Below are 25,394 nucleotides of genomic sequence, written 5' to 3' on the forward strand. Positions count from 1 at the left end.
GGTTGACTGGAAAGGACCTCTACTTTCAGTCCAGAGGTAGTACACAAGTCTCAGGGGTGAAAAGTGCACTGAAGAAAGCTTTCCTAATCTCATGTGGCACCTTTCTGGGGATACACAGGGTGCCTGGACCCTGACTGTATCATGAAAGTATAACAAATCATGGGACTTAATCCCATAGATTAAGATTATGGTAGAGCCATACAGAAGACAAGCAAAGCCTACAATATGTTTTCCTATTGTAGTGTGGTCTGAAACATCCTTGACTGCGATCTTTACTGCTGCAGTTTCTTTGGATCCCACCAGTTCATAGCAGAGGGCAATCCCATGTGCTATGAAATCAAACAACGGATTCAAAGAGCAGCACATAACGTGTGGTGGAAATGGGAGTGTAGGTGTCAGGGTCCGACCCTTGGTGCAATCACCAGGGCTCATGAGCCTGTGCCCCATGGAGGAGTTTGAAAACGAGACCAAGGTGCAGAAACTCTTCCCTAGCCCCCACTACCTGTTTGAGATGAATGTTTGCCTTGGTGTGCGTTGCGATCTTAGTGTCTGTGTAATCCTTGAGCTGCATATGGTCCCTTTCTAGAGAATTGTCCCAGTCTAATACTGAGGTTTGCCCCCGTCACGAGATAACAGAATCTCACCCTGCCATCTCTGCAATGAGGGGGCTAGCAACACAGCAGCTGATGTGAGTCTAACTTTGGCAAAAGCATGCCCACTCATTCAGAGCACTTTCCCTGTGCGTCGGAGGTGCCCATCAGTGCTGCTTTCTGATGGCCAATACTCTCCAAACAGAGCTGATTTCTAATTTGCAGAGGCCTTCAGATGATACCCGCCTCACGAACTGGCACAGCATAAATGATTGTTTCGTGCTTCTGCTGCTTGTAAATGGCCCTTTTCTTGCGAGCGTTCCCAGTGCCAAGGCCCAGTGTCTGGGCCAGCAGGTGCGGGGAGTGCAGCAAGGGTGGTCCGGGCGCTGCACGCCCTGTGAGGGTGTATCCTGCCTTTCCCAACAACAGTCACTGCGACCGGCGGATGATCTCCGGAGGGAGTCCTAGACAGCCCTCCGCGGGCAGGAGGAGTTGGCAGCCACGCAGGGCCTCGAGGATGGGGCTTACAAAGCTGGGAAAACGGCCCCTCCTGCGGCGCAGTGCTCCGTGCCAAGGCCATCATCCTCGCAGCCAAGACAGGGGCTGCCGGGGTCTCCCGCAAGAGCCTGTCAGCCCCTTTCATTAGGCAGCCAGAGGGGCTGCCGCTGAATGAAGCGCGGCGCTTCCTTCCCTGCGGGCCGTGCGCCGCCGCGCTCTCATTCCTTGCCAGCCAGGGCAACAAGAGGCCAGGATTAGAAACAAAACTCAGAGGTTTCTGCATGACTGTGCACAGCGTATTAGCATTAGGCCGCTTTCTTCTTTTTTTTTTAATAAATATTATCTTTTTTTTTTCTTTTTTCCACCAGCGTTGGTAGTTTTGCCCTTACCCTGGTGCCCTCCATGGCCTGAGGTGTGGGGATGGTTGGCCAGGGCCTAGACACAGGGGCTTGTTCCTCTCATGACAGCCAAGGTGACCCAGGGAGGGTGGCCTGCAGAAGCACCCACCACCATGACCCCATCTCCCTGAGGCACACGGCCTCGCCGTGGCCACGGGAGACACTGGCCATGGCCAGGCCTTGGGAAGGGCCATCCGGGCCACGCAGAAAGGTGGCCTCGCACTGCTGTTGAGGCTACTCCATGTTGTGAGCTCACGCGGGGAAACTGAGATTTCCCCAAGCGGCTGCGGAGGGGGTGATGGGTTCCCTGTGGCCTTTCTCTGGCCCTGTTCCTGCCTTGGGGCACGCGAGCAGCTGGGGTTGGCTCCTCTTCCCCACAGTGGGACTGGATGGCCTTGCGGAGGATGCATGGCAGGGACCTCCTCCCAAAGAGCAGATGTCCTTGCCGGAGAAGGGTATTCAAGCTTATGCTTTCTCTGAGAAAAAAAAAAAAATCTTCCTAAAAGATTAGATTTTTCTCTCCAACTCTCCATATTAAAATTTAAAAAAAAAAAAAAAGGGAGAGAGAATACTACCTCTTACATGTGACCGGGTAGTTTAAATGTAATTAAAGGAAAACTGGTCCTTTTTTTATTCCACTGAGGAGTTGCATTTATACATTTTAATACCAAGATATGCTCAGTAGGGAGCACAAGCCTATCATTGGCTCTTACTGCAGGCAACACAAACTGAAAAATCTAAAAGAAAAGACTACAGCACAGAAAGAGGAAGTGAATTTTAGATGCAGAGGGAGAATACAAGTATTTAGACCATATCCATATCTATAAAGCTAGAGATAAAAGGCTTTCTCTTTTATATTTTCTTTTTATTGTTTTTTATAGCGCAGCACAATACAAACATTACAACCTGGCTGACTCCTGTGGAGATGCCAGGCTCCAGCATCGTGTCCAAAAATTAGCTTTATACATATGCTAAATTAAAGATTGGCAGCCGCAGCAGCACAAATCCCATATTGGCAGCAGTTTGCAAATCCCACGTTGGCAGTCTTCTCCACATGAAAGAAGAGAGGAAATACAAAGGGCAAAAAGCCCAAGAGACTTTCTCTATGGAATAGCAGCGAGTGGAACATATAAACTATCTGTAGGGGAAAAAATGCATATATCCAAATTACTGGAGATAAAAAATAAATCTGTGACTAGCTCAAACTAGAGCCCATTTGCATCTTTTGGAGCCGTTGGCAGCAGTTGCTGCCGTCGGTGAACACGCAGAGCCGTGATGGCAGGTGTGCAATCCTGGTGATCTAGGGAGCATCACACATGTCCCTGTGAGGAATGGACCTGAGCTGGTCGTTCCCTTCCTTACGTTCGTGCAAATGAGGAATAGCTCCATCAGATCTCTAAAGCAACGCTGGTGTAACTCCACGGCTAAGCGTATCGGACCTAAAATATCAAAATCATTAATCTGAACATGTGTATTTGCATCTTGCTGCTTTTATAAATGTGTTCAACATGTGCTCTAAAATAGTGAGTGCTCTTACAAACATTCTTGGCAACAGTGTCTTCTAAATCTGCCCATTCTGGACAGATTACTTACCTCCTTTGACCTATCCCACTGTGATATTTTGGCTGGCATTGATTTCTTCTGCATCTTGTAATTTACCATAAGAAATCATTTCCAGTGTTTTAACCTGCATGGATTTTAGAAACCAGCATCCTGTTTTCCGTGTAGATGCCTGGACTTCAGCAAAGTATCAAGCAGCTGCAAGAAGGTGAAAGAAAAGAAGCATGACAGGTTGAAAGAAGTCACTCAATACTTAGTTCTCATTTTTGACTGTATCAAAAACTGACCCCAAGATGCAAGTATAGATAAACAGAATTTGAGTTTTTCCAGAGCTTTTATTTCTGTTTCATCTTTTAAGTCCCTATAAACATTAAAGAATTTCATAAACTTCTAAAGCTAAATCTTTGGTCAAGCAAAGAAATTAAGTTTTTTTTTTCCTCCTCCATAAAGCACTTTCCAGTGAATCAAAGACCAGAAAATGATAGAATTTTAACCCTTTTCTTCATGCGTGCCATGCATAGGGCTCACCACTCCTTTTAGGGACTATTTCACAAGTTTATCAATCCTAGGCCATGATCTAATGCATGATCTGGGGCCCTGCAGACTCAGTGGAAGTAGACCGGGATCAGGCATTTCTGCTGAGCTGTGCTGGGCATGCGCTAGGGTGTTTTTGCCTGTGCGGGATATGGTGTGTGGCACGGCATTCCCTGCCACACCATGTTCTGTCTCTACAGAGGGCAGAGAAGTGAGGTCTTAGCAGTGGAGGGAGAACTCCGGAGTGAGAAACACCATGTCCATGGCTGGCAGATCTCCTTGCTGAAGAAGCACAGACTCTGCCAGTTCCATGGCCACCTGGAAGCTAGGAATTTTCCCACTTTTTCTGACACGTTATCAAATAGTCAGGGCTGGAAAGTGAAAGTCAGCAAAGCCCTTGGCCCTCACTTTCTGCAGCTGATGAGCACATAGGTCATCAAAGAAGCCTATGTTTGCATTAGCCTTTTCAACTGCATATAGAGGTGGGCTGCAGAGGTTAGACATGGGCTTTTTTGGAGGAGAAAGGGTTGGTTCTATATTATTCATTACCTGACCTCTGCTAATCATGTCCTGGACAAGGGCACAAACGTCTTCCACTGAAACTTGCCCATGTTCCAGTTCACCATGGCTGTCCTTGCCAGGTCTCTGATTTTGCACGTTCACTCCACTGAATCTTCTTCATCACTGCAGCCCCATTTTGTTCCCAGACTTTCTCCAGAGCGCAGCTGTGTCCTTGAATTGTCTGGCCTCACCTGCAGATGCCAAAATGCTTCAAACAAAAAATATTATCAAATTGCATGTTTCAGGCAGAGAGAAAGCAGCTCAGTTCTACACAATGTACAGTTCAGCTCTTCTTGCTTGCAGTATTATGGACATTTGCATCAGTCCAAAAGCAATAGGGCATATTCAGGAGAGAATCCAATCGAGGTCTCTTGACACAATGATACCACCTCTCGTTTAGATACCTCTGAGTTGTAGATAGAAGGGGCTTGGTTGCTTTCTTCCAGCTCTTGAGGATACAGACATTTTGACAGCTTCAGTGTAAAATGAATGTAAAAGCTGTAAAAGCTTGCTATTCTGGGATTCCTTTTTGTTTTCTTGAGTTAAAATTTGATTATTTTAAATCCTCATGCAGTAGGTGTGCATGGGTGGGGAGGAGTAATGGAGTAGGGGGGAAGGGAAGGGACAATGGAGCTGGGGCCTACCAGCAGTGCGTCCACACTGAGCAATATGGAATTCAAGTGAATTTCTGGACATCTTTTTGGGTTCAAAGAGCTTCCTCCAGTGATCTCTATTTATGATGTGGTTAGCTTCTTGAAATAATGAGGTTGTCCTCAATCAAAGGACAACCACTTCTCAAAAGTACTTTCTGTTGCACTTCCAGTTGTGTCTGTGTCTGTCTGGATGCAAGGAAGCTCCTTGCAGTGCTTTCCTCAACTTTCCTTCATTGCCATTGACCCTTTTGTAGGGTTAACTCAGACCTTTCCTGTGTCTGTCTACTGCTCCAGTGTCCTTAAGTATCCACAGATCACATGCATGGCAATATCTTGAGTTCCCACCAGTAGTCCCTGTATGGATGCAGCCTACCCAAACCCTAGCATGTGGGCTGCTCCATCTCCCAGGAATACTAACCAAGGGGCATCAAGGGGCTGTAACTTTGGAGCATTGAGAGTGAAAAGAGGACAAGGAGGGGTCAATGGGAAAGCCACGAGTTACCTGAGGGAGGTCCAATGCCTGTTACGCACATCCACAGCCTCTGATCTGGGCTAATGACCTCTGTTCAGAAAGCACGAAGAGCTATCATCTGGCAGAGGGACTTTATACTGGGTCAGTGCCTGTTGCATCATGTGGTCAAAATGATTCTAATGTAGGATTAGGCACTTTAGGCATGGGACACACTTTCCCTCCTACAGTGGCTTTATTTTTTGTAACTTCTCCCTGATCCTTACTCAAAATGCTGGCAATGCTTCTTTTTTTTCATACGTTCAACAATTTTGCACTTTTGATGGAGTGTTGATATGGTTTATCTGTAGATGCCTTGCCTCACATTCATAGTTAACCCAAGCAATATGTATATATCTCTTTTCATCTCTCGTACTTCTGTCAGTCCTTCTTGCTTCACTATGAGCATACATCCATTTATTATGGTCTTCCCGGGGGCAAAAGTGTCCAGAATGAAAATAAATAAATACTGGCAATGCTGTTGTAGCAGAGATGGATTTGACATAATACAGCTTCGCTAGCTGTATTTTACTACTGTTATCACTTGGTATATGTCTTTCATAACCTGCCTTTTCTGCTTCATCTTCCTCAATGATTATCTAGCTTTGGATTTTGTTATCTTTAGCCCTTTTTGTATTTACTTCTCATAGTCTTAGAAAACTTCTGATTTTTCTCGTGTTAGTGTTATTAGAAATTTTTCGCTGGGTGATGTTCATTTTTTTCAAGATCACCAGTGTCTGTATATATTAGAACAAAAATGAATTCCAACAGGAATACAGTTGCCTTTTCCTATCTCATTCTGATTATTTTATTGCTTTTTTTCTGCTTATGGCTTTTTTTTTTTAAAGCAATGCACTTCTTTTTTTTTCCTTTCAGCACTAATTTTGAGTGATAGGGCAGCTGACAAAATGTATACACCGAAAGTAATTTAGACTGAAAAATAAAATACACTGAAATTTTGAGAAAGTCTTGAACTGTGAAATGTGTTGCAACACATAATTATTTGAATTATGCTCTGGACTCCATTACATGGAGTCTGTACTCTGTAACATCATAAGGGCATATATCACAATGGAATATATATCGAAAGCATAATGGTATATACCAAAATGTAGTATATATCCAAAGGCCTGCAGTGATGAGGAATCATGACCGTCTCCTCCTCCCCCATGTCCTGGCGGATTCTCCATACCGGCTTAGCGCCTGTTGGCTTGGGAAGCAGAGAGGGAGCAGATGGGCCACAAAATGAGATTCTGTAACCTTCTTACCCACTGGATCTGCTTTTGACATGTATGCAGAGACATATTTACTTACTGTAGTGACAATTATCAGTTCCATTTCTTTTAAGAAAACCAAACAACTCCAGCTCAGTATGAAAGGGAGCAAACTAAATTGTCTTCGGGCACAGTTACCGTCCATATAAGTTTAAATGAATTACGAGTTTTGTGGCCAGCTTCCACTCTGGTCTACCTGAACGTGCCCATTAAATCAGCAGATGGGCTTCGGAGTGGTGGGGCTGGGGGCAGGCAGCAAGGATCTGGAGGGCTCTAGATAGTTGAGCATTGTTAGTGCAGCAGGTCAGGAGAGCACACTTGTTTAGTTGCTAGGACGTTTTGTTCGTATATACTGTTTGGTTGACCAGCTGAAGTATCTTTTTTACTTGTAAATGCAGTTGGATACAAAAGTGACCTAGTCGTAACAACTCCACAGCTTTAGAAGGCATTTTATAAAGTTTTTGCTTTATTCCTGAGCTTGCATTTTGTTTCCTTTGCCTCATTTGATGTATACGTATTTAAATCATTGGTGCACTTTAAATAAGAGGAAATAAATGCAGTTGGCAAGTGTCTGGTTAATGTATAACTGTCAATGAAAACTTCTGGCTACTCTCAGTCTTGAAATGTATCGGTATGACCTTCCATTTGGCTTTGTCCTGAAGATGCAGAGCTACATCTCCAGGCATTGCGTGTCTTGTCTGCAGTGGCATCTACCAGCCAGAGGACACTGAGGTGAGACCGTTTTGCCTATTCCAGCTCTCCAGAAAGACAGCATTTAGATCTTAAACTAGCTGCAAATGCTCCCCAGGTATTTGACTGAGAGAGCTGGAGGCCTCCGAAGAACAAATCTTCTTCCTGTCCTGGGCAGCTGTTTTAGGAAAATGTAAATCTTCCCACAGACTTCTTTGTATTAACTATAAAGACTCCTCCCCAAAAAAACTAGGACATCTGACTTTCAGATGACTCATTTTGGATGAGAGGAGCCCATCCTCTGTGTGTAGGGATGTCTGAAGTGGTAAAAAGCAGGGAGGAAGTTTTTGGCCAAATGTATTGCAGCAAGTTCCTGTATGTAGAAAGTGCCTTCAACCTCATGCTGAGCAAATAGGGCTTGCCAACAAGTATGTGTTGCAGACATGGCTGTATGTGGGAAATCAAGGCATCTTCTTTGGGAGGAGAGAGGAACGTGGCAAAAGTAGTGATTAGAACCTGGAGTTTTAGGAGTTCTAGGTAATTGAGAAAATAAAAATGAGAAGTAGAGACTTTGTGCACAAGAATTGCCCTGTTCCCTTATATGCGTGAGCGCATTGCCAAGAGCTGCAGGTGTTCAATCAGACTGCTTTTATTTGAGGTGCCTGACGTGGATTTCGAAGGCAACACGTAGGCAACCCGGCTTGAAAATTGACCTTAATTTCTTCTAATTGCATGTCTTATTCTTCCTTATTTTTCTTGCTGGAGACAGAATTTTGAAAGGCGATTCAGTAGTGCAGCTATTTTTGACTCATCGCTGACTTTGTCTTACTTCTTGTTATTTAATCGGTTCCAGTGGCCATATGCTGCCGAGAATCCCGGAACAAAGTGAGTAGACTGGGAGGCATTGCTCTGAAGGATACATTTCACAGTTGGAAACACACTTAATACTAAGCCTTCTAACCAGTTCTCCAGAAATCACAAGCTTGATTGCCATGATATCTGAACATGGCATTAGCTACTCTAATGAGGAAAATAATTGATATGCTATGGAAATTAGGTCTAATTAGATCCAGTTAAGATAAATATATCAGTTCATCTGAAAATTTGAAGTGATACATTTTACAGCATTCCAGATTATAAGTGTGACACTGGTTCTTCACTCGCGCATCTTGGGTTACTACTGCTAGAAGTGAATGCAAAAAGAAGCACTGCAGTTTGCCCCCCCTTGACATTAAGTGACAGAGGTGCTAGCTACTTTCAAGCTTACATAGGTTAAAACCTGCTTATTCTTTACATGAGCTTTGGTCTCCTGCCTATTCATTTTCTTTAGTTAAAGAAATAAGTTCATGTTTATATATTTTCACATCCACAGCAAGCAGTGCTCTTCAACACTGTTTTTAGTGACTTTAGAATAACACGGATGCTATATTGTATCAATAATATTTTACTGGGAGGTAAATATTGAACACAAGCTGCAAAAAAATGAAAGTTCCTTTTGAATCTTAAAGGAAAAAGAAAACAAAAAAACAAAACCATAAACATGGGCTGCCTAGAAGCTCTCGAGACTTTGTTATTATTTAGACTGGACAGATGACCCATACCCAGATGTATGCCTTGAAAAGCAGTGCCAAACCATAGGCCAGACTCTTCTTCCTACTTCATTAGGGCACTTGCCATGGAACTAAAAGCAAAATGAAACCTTCCTGGTAACCACCTCATTGCCAGCTTGCACAAAACACAGGGTGAAATGTTTGCTGTGATAATGAGGCTTAGCCTCTAGATTAAACAATTTTTTTCTGTTTCAACAAAAGGAGAGAGAGGAGAATTAACAGTCTCTACTAATTTTAGTTTAGAATCTTCCAATTTTCACAAAATAAGATATTTGAAATGAACCTTTTAAAATCTGCCTTCACGTTGTTGTTTTTTCAAGATCCTTCAGCTAGTAAGATACAGGCTCTAAAACCACCGTATGTAGCCTGCAGCATCATACACCAGCTAAAAAACCATGGATAATTAAGGTGATAATTTTATGTCGTAAGCTCTTTTATTCTTTTGTAGACAGTTCGGCAGTTTGGGTAGTTTGGGGCAGCTGCTTTTGGTCTCCAAACCTGCTAGTTTGCTGTCCGGGAAGCAGGGGACAACCCTGCCGTGTGCTGGGAACAACTCCTGGGCTGTGAGCCCAGAAGCCAAAGGTGGGAATAAGCCCTGGGAAGGGTCTGGACCTCGGGGTTAGTCTGTGCTGAGTGCTGCTCCAAGAGGCACGGAGTAGAATGAGGGTCCCATGGCAGAAGGTGCCAAAACTACAAGACAACTTTAGTCCCTCTATGGAAAAAAAAAAAAAAAAAAGTATTTTTACTTTTTCTTTATTCTGGCCAAGTCTTGAATAAGAGGAGAAGAGAATGAGCTGCATGTTTATAGTAAGAGTTCCTGATAGCTACCTCTGTCCTTTGGTGCTCCTTCTGGTGCAATGAGTGTAGGGGAAACTGTGGCAAGCTCCTGCTTTAGTATATGCTTTTCCTGGGGGAAGGCGAACAGTACATCTGAGTTAGACGAGATGACTCTTTATATGACCTTTAAATATTATTAAATTACATAGCCATTTTCATTACTCATTTGCTATTATTAATGCATTTCTCTTCCTTTATCCTTGGTCTCTCTAGTCATTGCCTCTATTCTGCATCTTCCATTCCAGAAAATACTAATAAACGTTGTAAAGATTCCCAAACCCTCCATGCAAAGATATACATACACAATCCCTGAACAAGATGCCATGCAAAACGGCAGCAGATGTAGGAAGACTTCTTCAGTGGGAGTCTATTGCAGTGATTTCACTATTTAAGTCACATAGCACTAAGACATCCGTTCTTTTTTTTTTAAAAAAAAAAATCTATTTATGCTTTTTTGTGACAAACAGAATGATAGCAGAAATGAGAAATCAGCCTGCAAACAGTCCAAATTTAAATAAAATCACCCCCACACTAGACTATAACAGTGGCAGATGGACAGAGGAAGAAAGTGTATATAGTCATGTTTTTTGCCATTATAGTATAGACCCTTTCAGATTGCAACAAGCAACTTGCCATCTGCAAATTTGAGTCTTTCCTTTTCTGCTGAGGCACTGATTCAAGAATCATGATTTCTGAAGTTTGAATTAAAATATTAAGTGGCTCATCTCTCATTTTAAAGGCATATTTATCTCATGGGTTTACTTCAAACTCATGGGAAAGGAATCCTGGAAATTTCCCTCAGATTTCTCTCTAAGAAATTGCTTTTCCTAGGATAAAACCAAAACCCCTGGCTGACACTTAGGTATGTGGTGAGGTAATGGGTTGTGCACATGAATAGCTTTTTGTAAAATATTTTCTTTGAGTTATTCGCCCTTTTTTCTTGTTTTACTCTACAGGCAAATTATCTGCTCTGTGACTATCTGCTCTACAGATTATGACGAGCCCCTTCGTTACTGCCATGCAAATACTAAACAGCAGCAATGGGTGTTTGGTTTTTAATGTTTTCCCTCTGAAGCGATTAAGACTCTGATCGCTACATAAACATGTCACTGATTTTTAAGGCCCAGATCTTCATGTAAATGGCCCTTGCTGTAGTGGAAGTGTCAATTTAATAGATTCTGGCTTTAATCTGTGCATATTTTTAAAAGCCCTGAGTGTGAAATGCTGCTTTGCATGCTGTTGTTTTCCACAGTTGTATCTGACCATGAGTTTTAAATGCAATGACGAGGATTTTAGCATCACAGAGCTCAGGCAATCATTTGCAAGCGGCAGCCTACAAGGGTTTTTGATGCTTTCACGTTATGGGCAGGGAGTTGCTTAATCTGAGGGTCATGACTGTCTTACAGGTTTAACAATTTTTTTCCCTCTGTGTAGCCAGCAGCAACCAAAAAATCTCCTTTGGGGATGAAAGCCTTTTTTGAACTTGTCTAAAAAGGAGAGGATGCAATTCAGTTCTGGCAATTCCATTTCAGGAGGTGTTGCAGTCTGCATTTCAGTGCTTCTAATTCTCGCCGAATCAGGGCTGGTCTCTCTCCAGAGGCAAAAAGAGAAAGGGTTTCTTTTGTTAGTCATGTGAGACCCACGTACAAAATAAAGTATTAAATACAGTAATTACAGTAATTCTTGTTAAAATATTTCTACACAATAAACCTGTGGCTTTGAAAACTCTACCAGAAGCAAAAGAAAAACAATCTGTAACAAAAAAAAAAAAGAAATTGAAATCAGAAGCCACTAATAACACTAAAGGGATCCCAGAAGCCAAATTAATGTTTCTGCAAAGAAATATTTTCCTACACCAGACAAATTCATAGTAAGTCTCTTACCTGGGTCTTTGTATATGCGATTCAGATTTCATTTTGAAGCATGTTTTTTACAAACTGTTTAGTGTTCATATGTCATTACCACTGTTGGGCCAGATTGCACCTGGCATCGATATAAACAAAGCTTTGGCAAGAATTCTTTCCTTTGGGATGGAGACATCTGATTTTCAAGCTGAAAACATGTCAGTGTTGCAAGACACTCCAAATAGCCTGTTTTACCAGTGCAGTAAATTAACCCGCCTGGTGTAGTGTTAAATGCTTTACAAACATCGACTGAAGGCAAGGGAGGGAAACAGCAAAAAACAAACAAAAACATTTCAATAACTTGTTTGACTAGTATCCATGAAAAAAAGTACAACCAAAGCATGAAGGAAGGAGATGGGAGACCGAGAGAGCAAAATGTCTGCATTTTGTCCTGTGTTCAGCCCTCAGCGTGTGCCATGGCATAGTCCTGGGGAGGGAAGACAGACAGAGATGGAACAAAATGAGTGGCACAGAAGACAGAGAGGCATCTTCCGATGGAAAAAAAATCATTTGAAAAACAGGTTAGGATAACAGCAAACACTGACTGTAATTCAACAGATCCTTGTCTGTAAGAGAAAGGCTCCGTGAAAGCAGTTATATCCAAGGGAATTGTCTTTCATGCTGAAAACCACTGGTGGACAAAGACCACGTAGGCAAAGCAGAGGATAAAATATTAGGCTTTTCCCCTTGCTCCCGCATTGTTCAGGATAAAAAAGCCGAGCCGAACTTTTGGGCACACGGAATTTGCTGATTGAAAGCTCGTGGCGCCAGATTGTGCATTCGTGTTGAGTCTGAATGGTATATAGAACAAAAGGGTTCGACCTGCCTGCGGCTGTATAGTAATTCTGCAATGCGTGTCTTAAAGTATAATAGCCAGAAAGTAGGTCCAAATGTGTGTGGAGTTGAACAGTGACCTGTCCTGAGAAACACAGGCTGAAGCACTGTTCTTAAAAAGATATATATATGTATTTATCTTTCTGTGATCAAGTAGACTGAAGCCATTTCGCTACTGTTGTCTTGCTATTTTCGTTAACCTAATACCCATCTATTTACAAACATACATGTAAATAGGCTAGAATAATTCGTTAATATTCATCACCTCTCATAAAATGTGACAAAGTTTGTGTTAGGGTAGGTGATCATTGCAAAGAGGATTAGATGTGTGTTAAGTGTAGACTTACAGCAATAAGATTCAGCATAATTGATTCCTGCTTGGACAGCAATAGAGGACTTAGCTTCCATATTGGCAGAGATTATTCCTGGTCAACAGGAAATGAAAACTGGCCAAGAAACTGCCAACACAGAATCTGAAGCTGTGAAACCTGGTCAAGAATAAATAAAGCCAAGTAAGCAACAGATGAAAAAATATCTTAAAGCAAAGATCAAATCAGTCAGTTGGAAATAGGAATTTTACTGGAAAAGGTTATATGAAGAACATGAAGGGACATAGGGATGTTTTTCCTAAAATAATTTTAATAAATCAACTGAAGTGATGGATACCAGTAGTTTCAAAATAGAGGACCTTAACATTTTTCAATAATATAGAAAATAAATAGAAGGTCTTAAAGACTCCTGAAAGACTCCTCAAAGACTCGGCAAAGACTCCTGAAAGAGAGGAGTTAAAACCCTTGGGAGTCATTTGGAAGAGATCACCAGAGGTTGGAACACCTGGGAAAGTGTTTGCTCAAATGAGGAACCAGAAGAGAAAGAGACTTTGGTAAGAGACATATTTTAAAAACAGTTTTCTGGCACTGTTGTGCCTGCTATAGCACCGCCAGGTTTTGGAGCAGTCCAGTTGACCCAAGAGGAACAACCCACGTGGAGCTGCAGAAACCTACAGCCTCTTGAGACAAGACTTCCCAGCTAGTTCACTTGGCCACTGCATGCCAAAGGGAAGAGTGGTGGGACAGAAGGGTAGGGAGTAGCGCGTCGATTAAGTGGCGCAGCTCTGTTTTCCTCACAGAAAATAAGTTCCCTAGAGCAAACCGTGGGTAAGCTGTTTGAGGGTAACCCTGTTCATAGCCCAGCTACAAGTGACCATCACAGGAGAGACGCTTAAGCTAGCAGAGGGCCCCAGCAGCCTGCCATATCCCTGAGCACATACCAGAGCAAGGGCCAGGCCTGTGCTCGCAGGGGCTGCTGTCTCACTGCCCTCCTGGAATGGCCGCTTGGAGCAGAGGAACGTGCTGAGGCTGTAGGCCCGGCCACCAGGCTGACGTGATGCGTCGTGGCAGGCTGGCAGCCCAAGGAGCGGCCTCTGCCAAGGCATCACCTGAATCCTATCAGGATTAATCTGCATCTGGTGCACATGACAGGAGCGGGGATTCTTGTTGGAGCCCGAGTAGCCGAGAGCTCCGGGGAGAAGAAGTTGCACGCTGTTCCTAATGCAAAACACGTTATTACAGGGGTAGTCGGAAGGGGTAAACAGGCAGGTTTATCTGGTAAAGCAAAACTGTGTCTGTTAAAAAGTGTTCTTTGGGTTAGTAGGGCATATTTTTGTGAATGTCTTTTGGCAGTCCGGTATTCAAATCAAGAAGGAGGTTCATTTCAAGTGAAAGGGACACAAAATTGTTATACATATCCAAAATATGTGTTTAATCCAGACAGTTTTCACAACAATAAAAGAAGCTGTCTGGATACTGTGAAGAAAAATGATAATTTATCGGATGTCAAACTCGTGAACGCTCACTTCCATTTTATCTCTGTAGGCTTAGGATTATTTTAAAGAAAAAAGAAGTACCACCACTGTCTGAGTGCAATTATATTGCTAAGAGATCTTTAGTGTCCGTAAAATTCATTCACGTAGGAAAATAAAATATACTATCAGCATTTTGGTAAGCAGATGTCTGCCAAAGCTTTGCATCCAGTTAATGTTATTGATATTAGCTAAATTTAAAACAGTTAGATCAGTACAAAGGCAGAGTCAAGTCCAGCTCCAGCATTTATTAGACAGCATTTGCCATATAAGAAAGGATTGAAAATTGAACCATCTTATTAGTCTTATATTGACATTTCATTTGGCAGAGCTGTTGTCCCAAAAGTGAGAGAAAATGCTTGATAAAGCAGGTCTAAGGAATGGGAAGCCTCGCAGGCTGCTTGAGTTGAATGAGATCCATGCTGAACATGGACTTGGCTGCAGCTAACAGTAGGTGATGGAAACATAGGTGATAGAGTCCTCACATTCTGGAAAAATGGTATGGAGAGACTTAAGCAGGATCTGCAGTAGTTAACTGTCAACTGTTAATGAAGTGTGCTGCTTTCAGAGACCCCAGGTAGCCTTACAGGCAAACAGGTACGTAGGTAAGTAGAGGAACTGCTGGTGGTGCTTGCTGTGGGTTGCAGGAGCTTGCTTGAATCCTACCTCTCTCAACCAGCAGGAAACAAGTAGGAAGGCTAGATGTTGGGACAGCTCCAGGGATTCGGTCTGACAAAGCCACAAGCCGGGCTCCCTCCAAAAGGAGGGCAGATTTCTCTGACTGAGTAACCTAGAGAGGAAAATCCACCTTTGGGTTGAAACCTGGTTGCTTTGCTGAAGATGCATGCAGACTGTTTGCTGGGTGGCCCAGATTATTGGTGCTGGTGGAAGAAAAAGACTTGCTGCTTGCTCGTGTCCTTTGAAAGCCCCTTGCAGTGACACAGGTGTTTGTGTGGCCAGACTGGGAAAAGGAACACGGAACCTATGGGGTTTAAAAAATCCCCACTACCCACCCAGAAATAAAATAAACCTGGGGTTTCCGAATCTGATTGCTTCAGTGATCCAGTTTGCCTCTTGGCTCAGGAAGCAGTTGTGTCGGAAGCGTTAGGGTGGGGAACATGAAGTGGGAGTAAAAGGAGATGCAGAAGGGGGCAGGAACTGCTAGAACTTGCGGAAATCAACAATATGCAGCATTTATCTAATCCTTTTCTTAAGGAGTATGTACCGACCTTTAAACCTTGCAGCGATTCTAAAAGCTCCTTTAAGGAGCACCTCCTCAGTCAGGCTCCTATTAAAAGCAATTGATTTATTGAGAAAGAAAAGGTTAAAGAAAGAAATGTGGCCAGCTCCAGTAATTTGTTCCAGGATAGCCAGGAATATCTGAACGAGGAGCCTAAGAAGGTTTTGAAGAACACCAATAAACAATTAAGATTTCTTCTCTGTATGCTTATAAAGATGTGTATTATATTGTACCGATAATGTACAATACCCTTATATTAGTGAAGTACAAATACTGTGAACACCAGATTGGCACAGCGGAGATTTGACCTAGAAAATAACCACCACATTGAGTACCACTTTCACACTGAAGAAAATAACTTGTTTCACTTTAACACTGATCATAGGTCTGGGCAGGCACAAATTCACATCGTCAGATTTGGTTTAGACCCCAGAAAACAAGTGAAGTCATTTGTAAAAGGTTCTTGTTCCTTGCCGTGAGCGCGTGAGTCACAGAGTTAATTTTATTTTATTTTACACGAGGGCTCCGTCTCTGCATCAGCTAGTCACAGCTAGCAGGGACATGCAGGATGTGGCATTTTGGTGCTGCTTCCTCTCTGCCTGTTCGGGGGAGATGAAGCGCGCTGTCATTTTTGTGCTCTTGCCCATTTTTGTGCTCTGCCCATATTGAACAGTGATGAGTGAGTGGCCTCGTGACGTCTTCAGGAGCATCTGAAGAAATGCTGCCTACAGGGGTTGCTAAAACCTGCATTTAGTGGGGAATGGAGTTTGGGGATTCCTTGACTGGTCACAACCACCCATCCAAGAGGGATCTCTATCAGAAGGAAGCCCTTCCAGTAGTGGAGGAGGAAGGACTTGTGGCATGCCAAATCTGGTGTACTGAGGTTAGTTCTCATTAAGCTAAGCACTGGCTGGAAAATACGTGTACAAAGCAAGTCTGCTTTGCAGGAAGGCAGGACTTGTGTCAATTTAGTGTAAAGCTGACTAGATCAAAGTTCCCCACATTGAAGAACATGAACAATCCTGTGGAGAGCTATCTATTCAGTGCTTTTGGCCTCTACTTCTTACAAGCTTCTGAACTTGAAGGCATCTAAAATTATGTTCATGCTCTCCTTACATTACTTTCCGGTGGCAGTAATTGCTGCAGTTTTAGGCTACGTCCACAACACTAAATGCTGCTGCTCCAGGGAGGGATGCCTGCTGCCCAGGCCTGCTGGGACAGAGGGGCTCGTGTCCACGTTGTGTGGTGGGGACCCTCGGGAGCCGACGGGCTGCAGGGATGGGTACAGAGCAAGAGGCTCTGGGTCTCTCTGTGACTTAGGGCAGCGCTCAGGTGGACCAAGAATGTAATTATTTTTCAGTATCATTTTTCTTCTGTTTGAACACCTGAGATAAAATGAGCAACAGGGGCTGTTTTTGACATGCAGCTGACGCTGCGCGTTGCGTGCCCTGGGGCATGCCAAGGCAACGCGTGTGCCTGTTTGAAGGCCTTGCTGAGCAGGATGACGTGGTGCCATCTTGTCCCTGCTGCTGTTTGGAGGTGATCTCTGGAGACACTCATCTCTAGACCCACACTTCCATTTTGGTTTTCAGGAAAAAGCTGAATCGCTTCAAAGGAGAGTTGGGATATAAGCTGGCAGCTAATGTCTTGTGGGCAGTCGGGCCCAAGATCTGCAAGTGAAGTGAGATGCTAAGTTATAGGACGGTATGGATATCCTCACAGGAACCATAAATAGAAATTGAAAGGAGGACAGGACTGCATGATTTAATCACTGCTTTGAAAAGGTGCCCGTGAAATAAGAAGGTTTAAGAACTCCTATTCTAGACAGTGCAGATCTAGTGGGAGGACTTCATGGTGTGCTTTGCTCAGCATATGACATCCGAGTGATCAGTTGGTATCATAAATCTCATGTTGAATCTGTTGCATGGAAACACATGCATCTACAAAACGACACCATTTAGCTTCAAAATACGGCATGGAGATGAGGAGAGGAGAGCTTTTTTATACAAGTGTTTGGTCATACATACTGTGGTGATGACCTGTAAACCCTTGGATTTACGGAATTCTTCAAAATTTTGCTCCCTTACAAAATATTCATTTGCTGGTTTGCCAGTGCAGATAAGGCTGCTATATGAAAAACAAGGTAAGAGGTGATCATAGAGCAGTATTTATTTAAAAAAAAAAGGGTAGTTCCAAGTTTTCTGCTTAGCACACCTAGTTTTACTGAGATTGTGGGTAGACTGGGAAAAGAAGTGTGCTCCCAAAAAAAGGCAGATGAACAAAGTCATGGCCCAGGATACCCGATTTCATTCATAGGTGACTTTCACGAGTCTGTCTTACAGTTCAAGGAATACTGCAGGTGCTTTCCTTATTTTAGGAGATTTTTCCGTATATTCAGTCTTGTGGTTGGTTTCCTTTGAATGAACTGATAAACTTATCTTTTTTACCTTTATTTTATCTCTATTTTGCCTTGAACATTTCCCACTGTTTCATGTTTGCCGTATTTGGTTTTAATTGTTTTTCCCTCAAACTATTAATAATTGAAGTGGTAATTAGATGGTTTTTGATAGCAGACATTTGCTTAGCTTTGAAATGTTTGATCGATAGCTCAGTTAGAGTCGTCACACCTGAAATTAGCTACTGAATAAAAATTATCACTTCGCTAAATTACATGTACTTTTCACAAAATGTAGAAGACCAGTATCACAGAATCACAAAAGGGTTGAGGTTGGAAGGAACCTCTAGAGATCATCTAGTCCAACCCCCTTGTTCAAACATATATTTCATTACCAGTATTAACAAAAAGATACATTTACAAAAATGATACATGGATGCCTAGATGTGAACATTTTCCATAATAATTTATTATATGTTATGCCAAGACAATATGTCTTAAACCAGAATATTTTTAAAATAAAAATAACCATAACATATGGAGAAGTTCTTGTGCCCTGTGAAAGAAATGTGAAGCTATTTTTTTTTATTATATCAAATTGAATATTTTGTGGTCTCATTTCATCATGCAACAGCTCATTCAGACTGTCCAGGAAGACCAATTAACACTAATGCTTCTAAAGCATTTTCATTTGTGATGCTAATATGTCACACAAGGAAAAGCATCCACAGAAAGCTGGGCGAAAAGTAAAGAGACTACATCTTGCAGCCAGCTTAAATTAGTGTTAGCTTGATTTGTCTTAATTGAAAGGCTGTTTACATCTCTCTCATAAGTGTTTATAAAAGTTGGCAGACCGAGAATGGCTGCCTACGTACGGGAACAAAATTGTCCTTTGCTGGAGCCACTGCATATGATTCTATCATTTTAAAAAAAAAAAAAAGTAAAAGGTTTAAAATAGTATTGTACACGCTGTCCTAAGGTAGAAGCCTGTCTCTGTGTTTATGCATATCCTCACACGTAAATAAAATGCTGCATTGGTCCTGGAACAAGCAGAGGGATTTATGCTAAGTCTTCATATTGTATCAACATTTCTGTACGTCCATTCATATTAGCAGTACTCTGGCCTCTATGTACATTTTTTATAAGGGATCTGCACGTGTGAGAATTATCTAAAACGTGATTTCGTGTTGCTCGTGGGGAGCGTCCTGGTGCTCGGCAGCCCCGTGCTGCGGGATGCTCCCCGCTCCGGGTCCCCGCCTGTCACCGTGGCCTGGCTCTTCGGTTCCCTGCTTTTCTGGTAGCTTGAGCCCAAATGCTGCTGGATGGTCCTAGCTGGAAAGTGTCCAGCGCGGATGATATCGGATCATCTCCACCGACCCTCCCCGGGGTCCCCACGGCGGCGGCAGGAGGAGGGGGACACTGGCTAAGGCTCCGCGGCGGCTCCCGAGGAGCCACCGACAGCTCTGAGAGACCTCCTCCTCCGGAAACACTGAGAAATATTACGGCGAGGCGCGTTAGGGCATGGCGAGATCTGGAACGAAGCTTCCAGGAAAATGGGTCAGGCCATTACGATGCCCCAGCAGAGCACAGCGAAGCGGCAGGTTAATCCGCAGCATGGAGGGAGTTTGCTTCAGTTTGAGTGTTGCTAGACCACGTACAGCACCTAAAGGCAGTCCGCAGAGCAGAGAGGAAGCAGCAGATCCTAGCGATGCACTCAGGTGAATCATTAGGTGATAAAGTATCTCTTTTTTCAGAAAAGTGGAAAGGATTGTGTAAAAAAAAGAGAAGGCTTGAATAGACCAAATTTTTATTAAGGAGAAAAGATGTTTTTGAACATTTCAACAAAGAGGAGCAGAAAAATCAGAATCTTGCAGTGGTCTAAAACATGTGTACACCTACATCGCAGAGGAGAAATAGCATCGTAAGCCCTGGAGGCCTTCCTCTCCCCCAGCCTCTTCGCTTCTTGCTTTTAGGATTGCATGTAGGGTGTAGCATGTTCTCTGCTGGACTGAAAGAAAATGTGTTTTAAAGCTGCACAGCTCTTTAAAAAAAACCCTGAATTGATTAATCGGCCTATAAAGTAACTAAAATAAATGATTTAATAACTGCTTCTAGAAGCTTTTGCAACATATGTGTTTTCTTATGACAGTTCTTTGGACTAACTGAAAATAAATATTTACCATTCTAAAGATTTATCCTTACAAGTATCTGGCACAAGGAGAAGACAGGTATCATGAACAAGTATTTCCTGGTTTCAGAAACATTCTGCTCCACATTTCTGGTTTTCTTTGTTTCCTTGAAAAGAAATGTATTTTTTCTTTTCCCCTGCTGATCCCATTTGTGAATTTGAAGCTATTCTGTATGTATTCTATATTCTGTATCTTGTAAATCTATATGGAGAAAATGTCAGGATTTCCCTCTGCAAACACTCAGTTTTGCCAGTATAATATTATGGGCACACTTGTGTGCTTCTGCAGTGTCTTCTAGGATAAAGACAACATCTAGATTTGCGTGGTATGAACGAATGTAAGTGACAAAAGATTCAGCACTGTCAAGTTCTGCAAACAAACCACTCCAGGGAAGTAACATTAACACATAATTGTATGTTTTTATCATGTCAGACCTGCCACAAAAAATAACTTGAGCTGTGATTACAGTAATTAATTTTTCGATTTGCCATTTGAAACATGCAAACTTATTATCACAATGAGGATGATACATTCTGGCCAGCCATTTTAGTGCATCATATATGTACATTTTTATATGAATTCTTTTTTTTTTAAGATGTTAATGGGATGAGATCTATGGATGTCTTTGGGATGATCTATATAAAAATATATCTTTAAATATACTTAACACCCTAAGGTCTCAAAAAAACAAACCAAAACAAAGAAGGTATAAGAATATGCAAGGAAAAGGAAGTACAACAGTGCTGCAGCTCGAAAGGAACAGGACCTTATGCATGCACATATGTATGCAGACATAGGCCTTTCTCTTTCCTCCCCTTAATCAGGCAGTTCTGGAAACCACGGTGCTGGAAAACGGACTGGTGAGGTGTATTACCAATTTCCAGAGAAAGTAGAAAATGTTTGTTGTTTTATTGTTGTTGTTGTTCTGTCTCCTGTTCCAAGCCCAAGCTCTGCACATCTGAACATCTTGGTTTCATTATTTCTTTATTAGCGCCGTGTGCAGGGTGAGCGGGTGGGTGAGCTTCCCATGCCCTGCCATTCCTTCGGCTTCAAAGCCGAAGGGGCTGCGTGCTGCCCTAGAGCTTAAAGGAAAAGCAGAACAAAAAGCAAGCAGAAGAGGAGCAAAGGTACAGAGTCCAATTCGGGCATTCAGAGGCTCTGCTCCCACGGCTGCTTCGGGAGTTTCTTTCGGTGTGTCTGGATGCAGCCGTTTTCGACCTAAGCCACGGCCTCCTGGCTTGTCACATTCTTCCTCGAATCTCGTATTCCTGCCCGCCTTATCCCATCCGACAGCAGAATTGATACCGCACTAATCCCTGGAAGTTTGGAACTAATGAACTAACTGCTGGGCTGCCGCCACGGAGCTTGGTCCCAAACTATACTGTACTTCACACTCGATTTATTCTCCAGATGGCGAGACTGTGCAGCCCCGCCGCGAGGGACCACCTCTTCCACTGGAGTGTAAAAGTGGACGGATGTTGTTTTCTTTGCAGATTTGATAATGCAGCGCTAGGAACTTGTGAGGATTAGTTATTAGCTTTAACGGGTGCCAATCGAGCCGGCTACGTGTGTGCCCCCGTCTTTAATTTCGGGGTCTGTGCAAGGCCCTGGTGGAGGCTGATTCATCCGTGATGCTCCGTCACCGTGGCCCTTCTCTCCTGCAATGGCTGTCGTTGAATAGGGCAATGAAAATCTGCCCGTGTCCTCTTCGCCATCAAGCAGAACGGGTGCAGAAAGAGCCACGCTGACCAGCGTGGTGACGTTTAAGCAGCCCCAGAATGGGTTTTCCAGTAAAAGCTGCCAGCTGGACGAATTTTAATAGTATCGCTGCTTACCATGAAAGTTGTCTGTTGTCATTTTTCTTTCTCAATTTAATGAAGTGCCCAACTCCCATGGAAGCTGAGCACTACCTGGGATACAGTAATCCCAAGCTACTTGGGGATGGAGTAATGTATTTATATTTAACAATTAGGTTTATTACTCTATCACCAATTTGTTCGTGGCAGAGTCCTGTCTGGTGCTGTAGTTCTAATGTGAAGAGCACAATAAATCATTTCTCTCACTGCTCTTTAAAATTTCCAGCTTGACCATTCTTGGCAGGGAGTTTATATACAGTTTGGAAAGCATGTTCATCCTTACCTCTATTGCTATAAAAGCATTACTGTATCAAGCACCATGTATTTTATCTACTACTATTTAAAGTAGTGTAGGTAGCTTTTGCATGCATCATGCAAAAAGAGTACTATCTGTGATCCATTGCATAATGAGGCAGAAATGTCTTTCCATTTTTACATTTTCCTATTTACCCATAAAATGCTTTCTTGGAAACCTGTGTGGGGACCTGATGCTGCTTCACAAACATCACAGGGATTTTCCCCACTTTTTTCAGACAGATGCAAGGTGAGACCCCTCAGGAGATCTGTCTTTGGGCAACCAGGTCCTGACAGTTTGACCCATGATTAAAAATGTGAATCAATTCCTGATCCAGAATCCTGATGATTCGAAGCATTTTACCATGGGAGAGAGTCTTTCCCATTCTGGGGTCTGTCAGCAGACAGATCTAGGCAAACAGACCTAAAATGTAGTGGTTCTAAGAAAATGCATCAATTCTCAACCCAACAGATGGTATGGGTGTGTTAACTAACATAGCAACATATTTTCTATTAAAATATGGGAAAAAACAACAACCCCCCTCCCTGTGCTTGTTGGTTGGTATAAATTCAGTGAAGTTGTTGGTTATTTTTGGGATACGTACCAGAGGGCTGCACATTTAGTTTATGTAAATTGATAACAGCAACAGCCTGTTAATAAGTGTTTTGTATGGAAATATACCTAGAAAGACACGATCTGTCTTTTTTGGGAAGGGAGTTTGCAGCCTGGGGAGGAAAATAGCTACTGAGACGGTCTAGTGCTCATTATTATAATCTGGAGGGAAAAAAAAAAAAAAAAAACATAATGAATTATGTTGTGAGGAGTTTCCCAGTGATGTGTCTTCCGTTGGATTTGGACGCCGCCTTAGTGGGTGATTTGGGGAGATCTTCATTTTGCAAATTGGATCAGTGTGTGCTGAAACTGCGATAATCTGACTTTAATTAAGAGCGTAGACTGGTTTGGAGAGGAGTTTTTAGACTGCTGTGCTGCATCAGCCCCGGAAACTTTGCGGCTAGCCCGGAGAGCCGGTTGCTCCTGCTCTGAGAAGGGCAGGGCAGGGCGCTTGTGTTGGCCGCGAGTGGCATCACAGGGCTTGGATATTTCTGAAAAAGGCTACGCTGGGGACACAGGACTGCAGGGACCTTATTCTCCTCTCTGCAATTATGGGGCATGTTTTTAAGGTCTGCAAAGGAGCCTGGCTGGCAGCACCATGCCGAAGGTTCGTCAGCTCTCCGCTCCAGTATCCGTTCCCAGTGCCCGCTGAGAGCCACTGCTCCCTATTTTGCCGTAACTCTGGACACTGTCAATCCGCGTGCGCGGAGGTGTCTGGCGCGCGTCCCGGCCACCCGCTCCTCGTGCGAGCCGGCCGCGAGGCGCTGCTGTCCCCGCACCGCGTCAGGGGCCGCGTCTGTCCCTCTGCCCCGCGGCCGCCTGGTTTAAATTGACCGCCGTGTGCTGTCTCGCTGATTGCTATTAGCCTGGGTATTAACTCTGAGGACCTCTTTTTTCCTTCTTTTCTTCGGCTTCGTGTGCTTTCTCGACAGGCATCACCGGTCAGCGGCTGCTTATGGTTAAAGCCTCTCCTGAGCTCGCGCGCGTGAGCCAGGAGCTTTAAAGTTTTATTAGTGCCGTAAAAACTCTTCACAAATGAAATGACTTTTGATAAGTGTTTGCTCCGACAATGGGAATTTGTTAGGGGCTGTTGGCGAGCGCGAGGAATTTGGTTTTGAAACTGAAATTGGCAGGAAGTCGGGAGCCCAAGTGCTTTCCTTCCCCCTGCCCTCTTCTTCTGGAGGCCAATAAAAGTGTTTCATGGCCGTAAAGCATTCAAGTATTCTTCATGTTGATCAAAAATATTAAGCAGATCTGTACATTTACAGTCTGAGAATGGCAGTGATCGATTGGCAATGAGGAGCAAGTGGCTTTGGAGGTTGTGCTCTGTGCCGCTAGGAGAGAATCTTTTCACAGGGTTCAAGGAAAACCACAGGGTCCCTTGGTGTTGTTCTTACAACACCTGAGTCGCGCACGCTGCTATGGGCTTTCATGCGCTTCACACTTAGGGAGAAAAATATGTTTGTAGCAAAACCAAGGAAATGTACATGTATCCGTGCTCGCTAAAATAGCGTCTGTGCTATTTCAGCACATGCCAGAGAGCAATGGATTACAACAATTGTTTTATATAAATGTATGATAGTACATCCTATAAAGATTGGCGTTTGCTGGACATCTTCAGTAACACTGGACACACTGCTTGCTTTCTACAAGTGGCACTGTAGAAATACTTAGGCCTGAAGCGTGAGCATTTATCTATTAGCTATAAAGAAATTAGAAAGGTCACGTTGTGGTGATGAGCGGTGTAGAAAAAGACCAAGAGTGACAGACATTTGGGGGACAAAATATATAATGGCTGTCTAGCTTTCCCCTCCGCCATTTTAGCAAGTTTTCTGCTCAGTGGGCTTGTTCATCAATAAAAAAATAAATGTTTTCTTTCCTTCTTTCTTTCCTTCTTTCCTTCTTTCTTCCTGTGCCTTTACATATATATATTGCAGAGAGAAGCAAGATTGGCAGTGGTGAAAACACTTGAAGAGTTTGACTTTGGCCACACTGAAAAATGCGTTCGGATAAATTCTGTGTCCAGTGGTTTGGCAGAACAAGATCTGGAGGTGCTTTTGCAGTCCAGGGCCCTTCCTTCAAGCATGATGCTGCCAAAAGTTGAAAATGTTGAAGAAATAAGATGGGTGAGTAGTTACCTGCTTTCCAACATAGTATCTTCTGGCTGAAGTGGTTGAGCCAAGAGGGCAGGCGTAGAGGCGGATGAGCTAAGAGAAGGGTATATTGAAGAAGGTTGCAAATAGCATATGATGTTGTTGCTTGGCGAAGGTAATTGGGAAATGCATCCATTTAAATGTGCCTGAGATGTGCTGTATGAAAAACATACATGGAATACCTGGCATTTATGAAGAAAATTAGCTTTATTTCTTCCACAATCAATAAAGCAGCAATATTGATGGCCCAGTATATTATGAAAAATCATAGAATCATGGAATAATAGAATTGTTAAGGTTGAAAATAGGAGCAAAATCTCAGTATCTGACTGTTTTCCAAAT

The 25,394-nt window shown here is 43.1% G+C and overlaps 1 protein-coding gene across 1 annotated transcript in view; it reads left to right on the forward strand.

Annotated features, from left to right (window-relative positions):
• Window positions 1-25,394, forward strand: part of CLYBL (citramalyl-CoA lyase) — a 157,916-nt gene that overhangs the window by 107,557 nt on the left and 24,965 nt on the right. The window contains exon 3 of the mRNA XM_088523341.1: window positions 24,837-25,025. Coding sequence (XP_088379467.1) covers window positions 24,837-25,025 — 189 coding nt within the window. The remainder of the gene's footprint in view (window positions 1-24,836; window positions 25,026-25,394) is intronic.

Source organism: Tinamus guttatus, unplaced genomic scaffold (assembly GCF_059628265.1).
Source record: "Tinamus guttatus ecotype Peru unplaced genomic scaffold, ASM5962826v1 Tinamus_guttatus_pri_ptg000180l, whole genome shotgun sequence".
NCBI lineage: Eukaryota > Metazoa > Chordata > Aves > Tinamiformes > Tinamidae > Tinamus > Tinamus guttatus.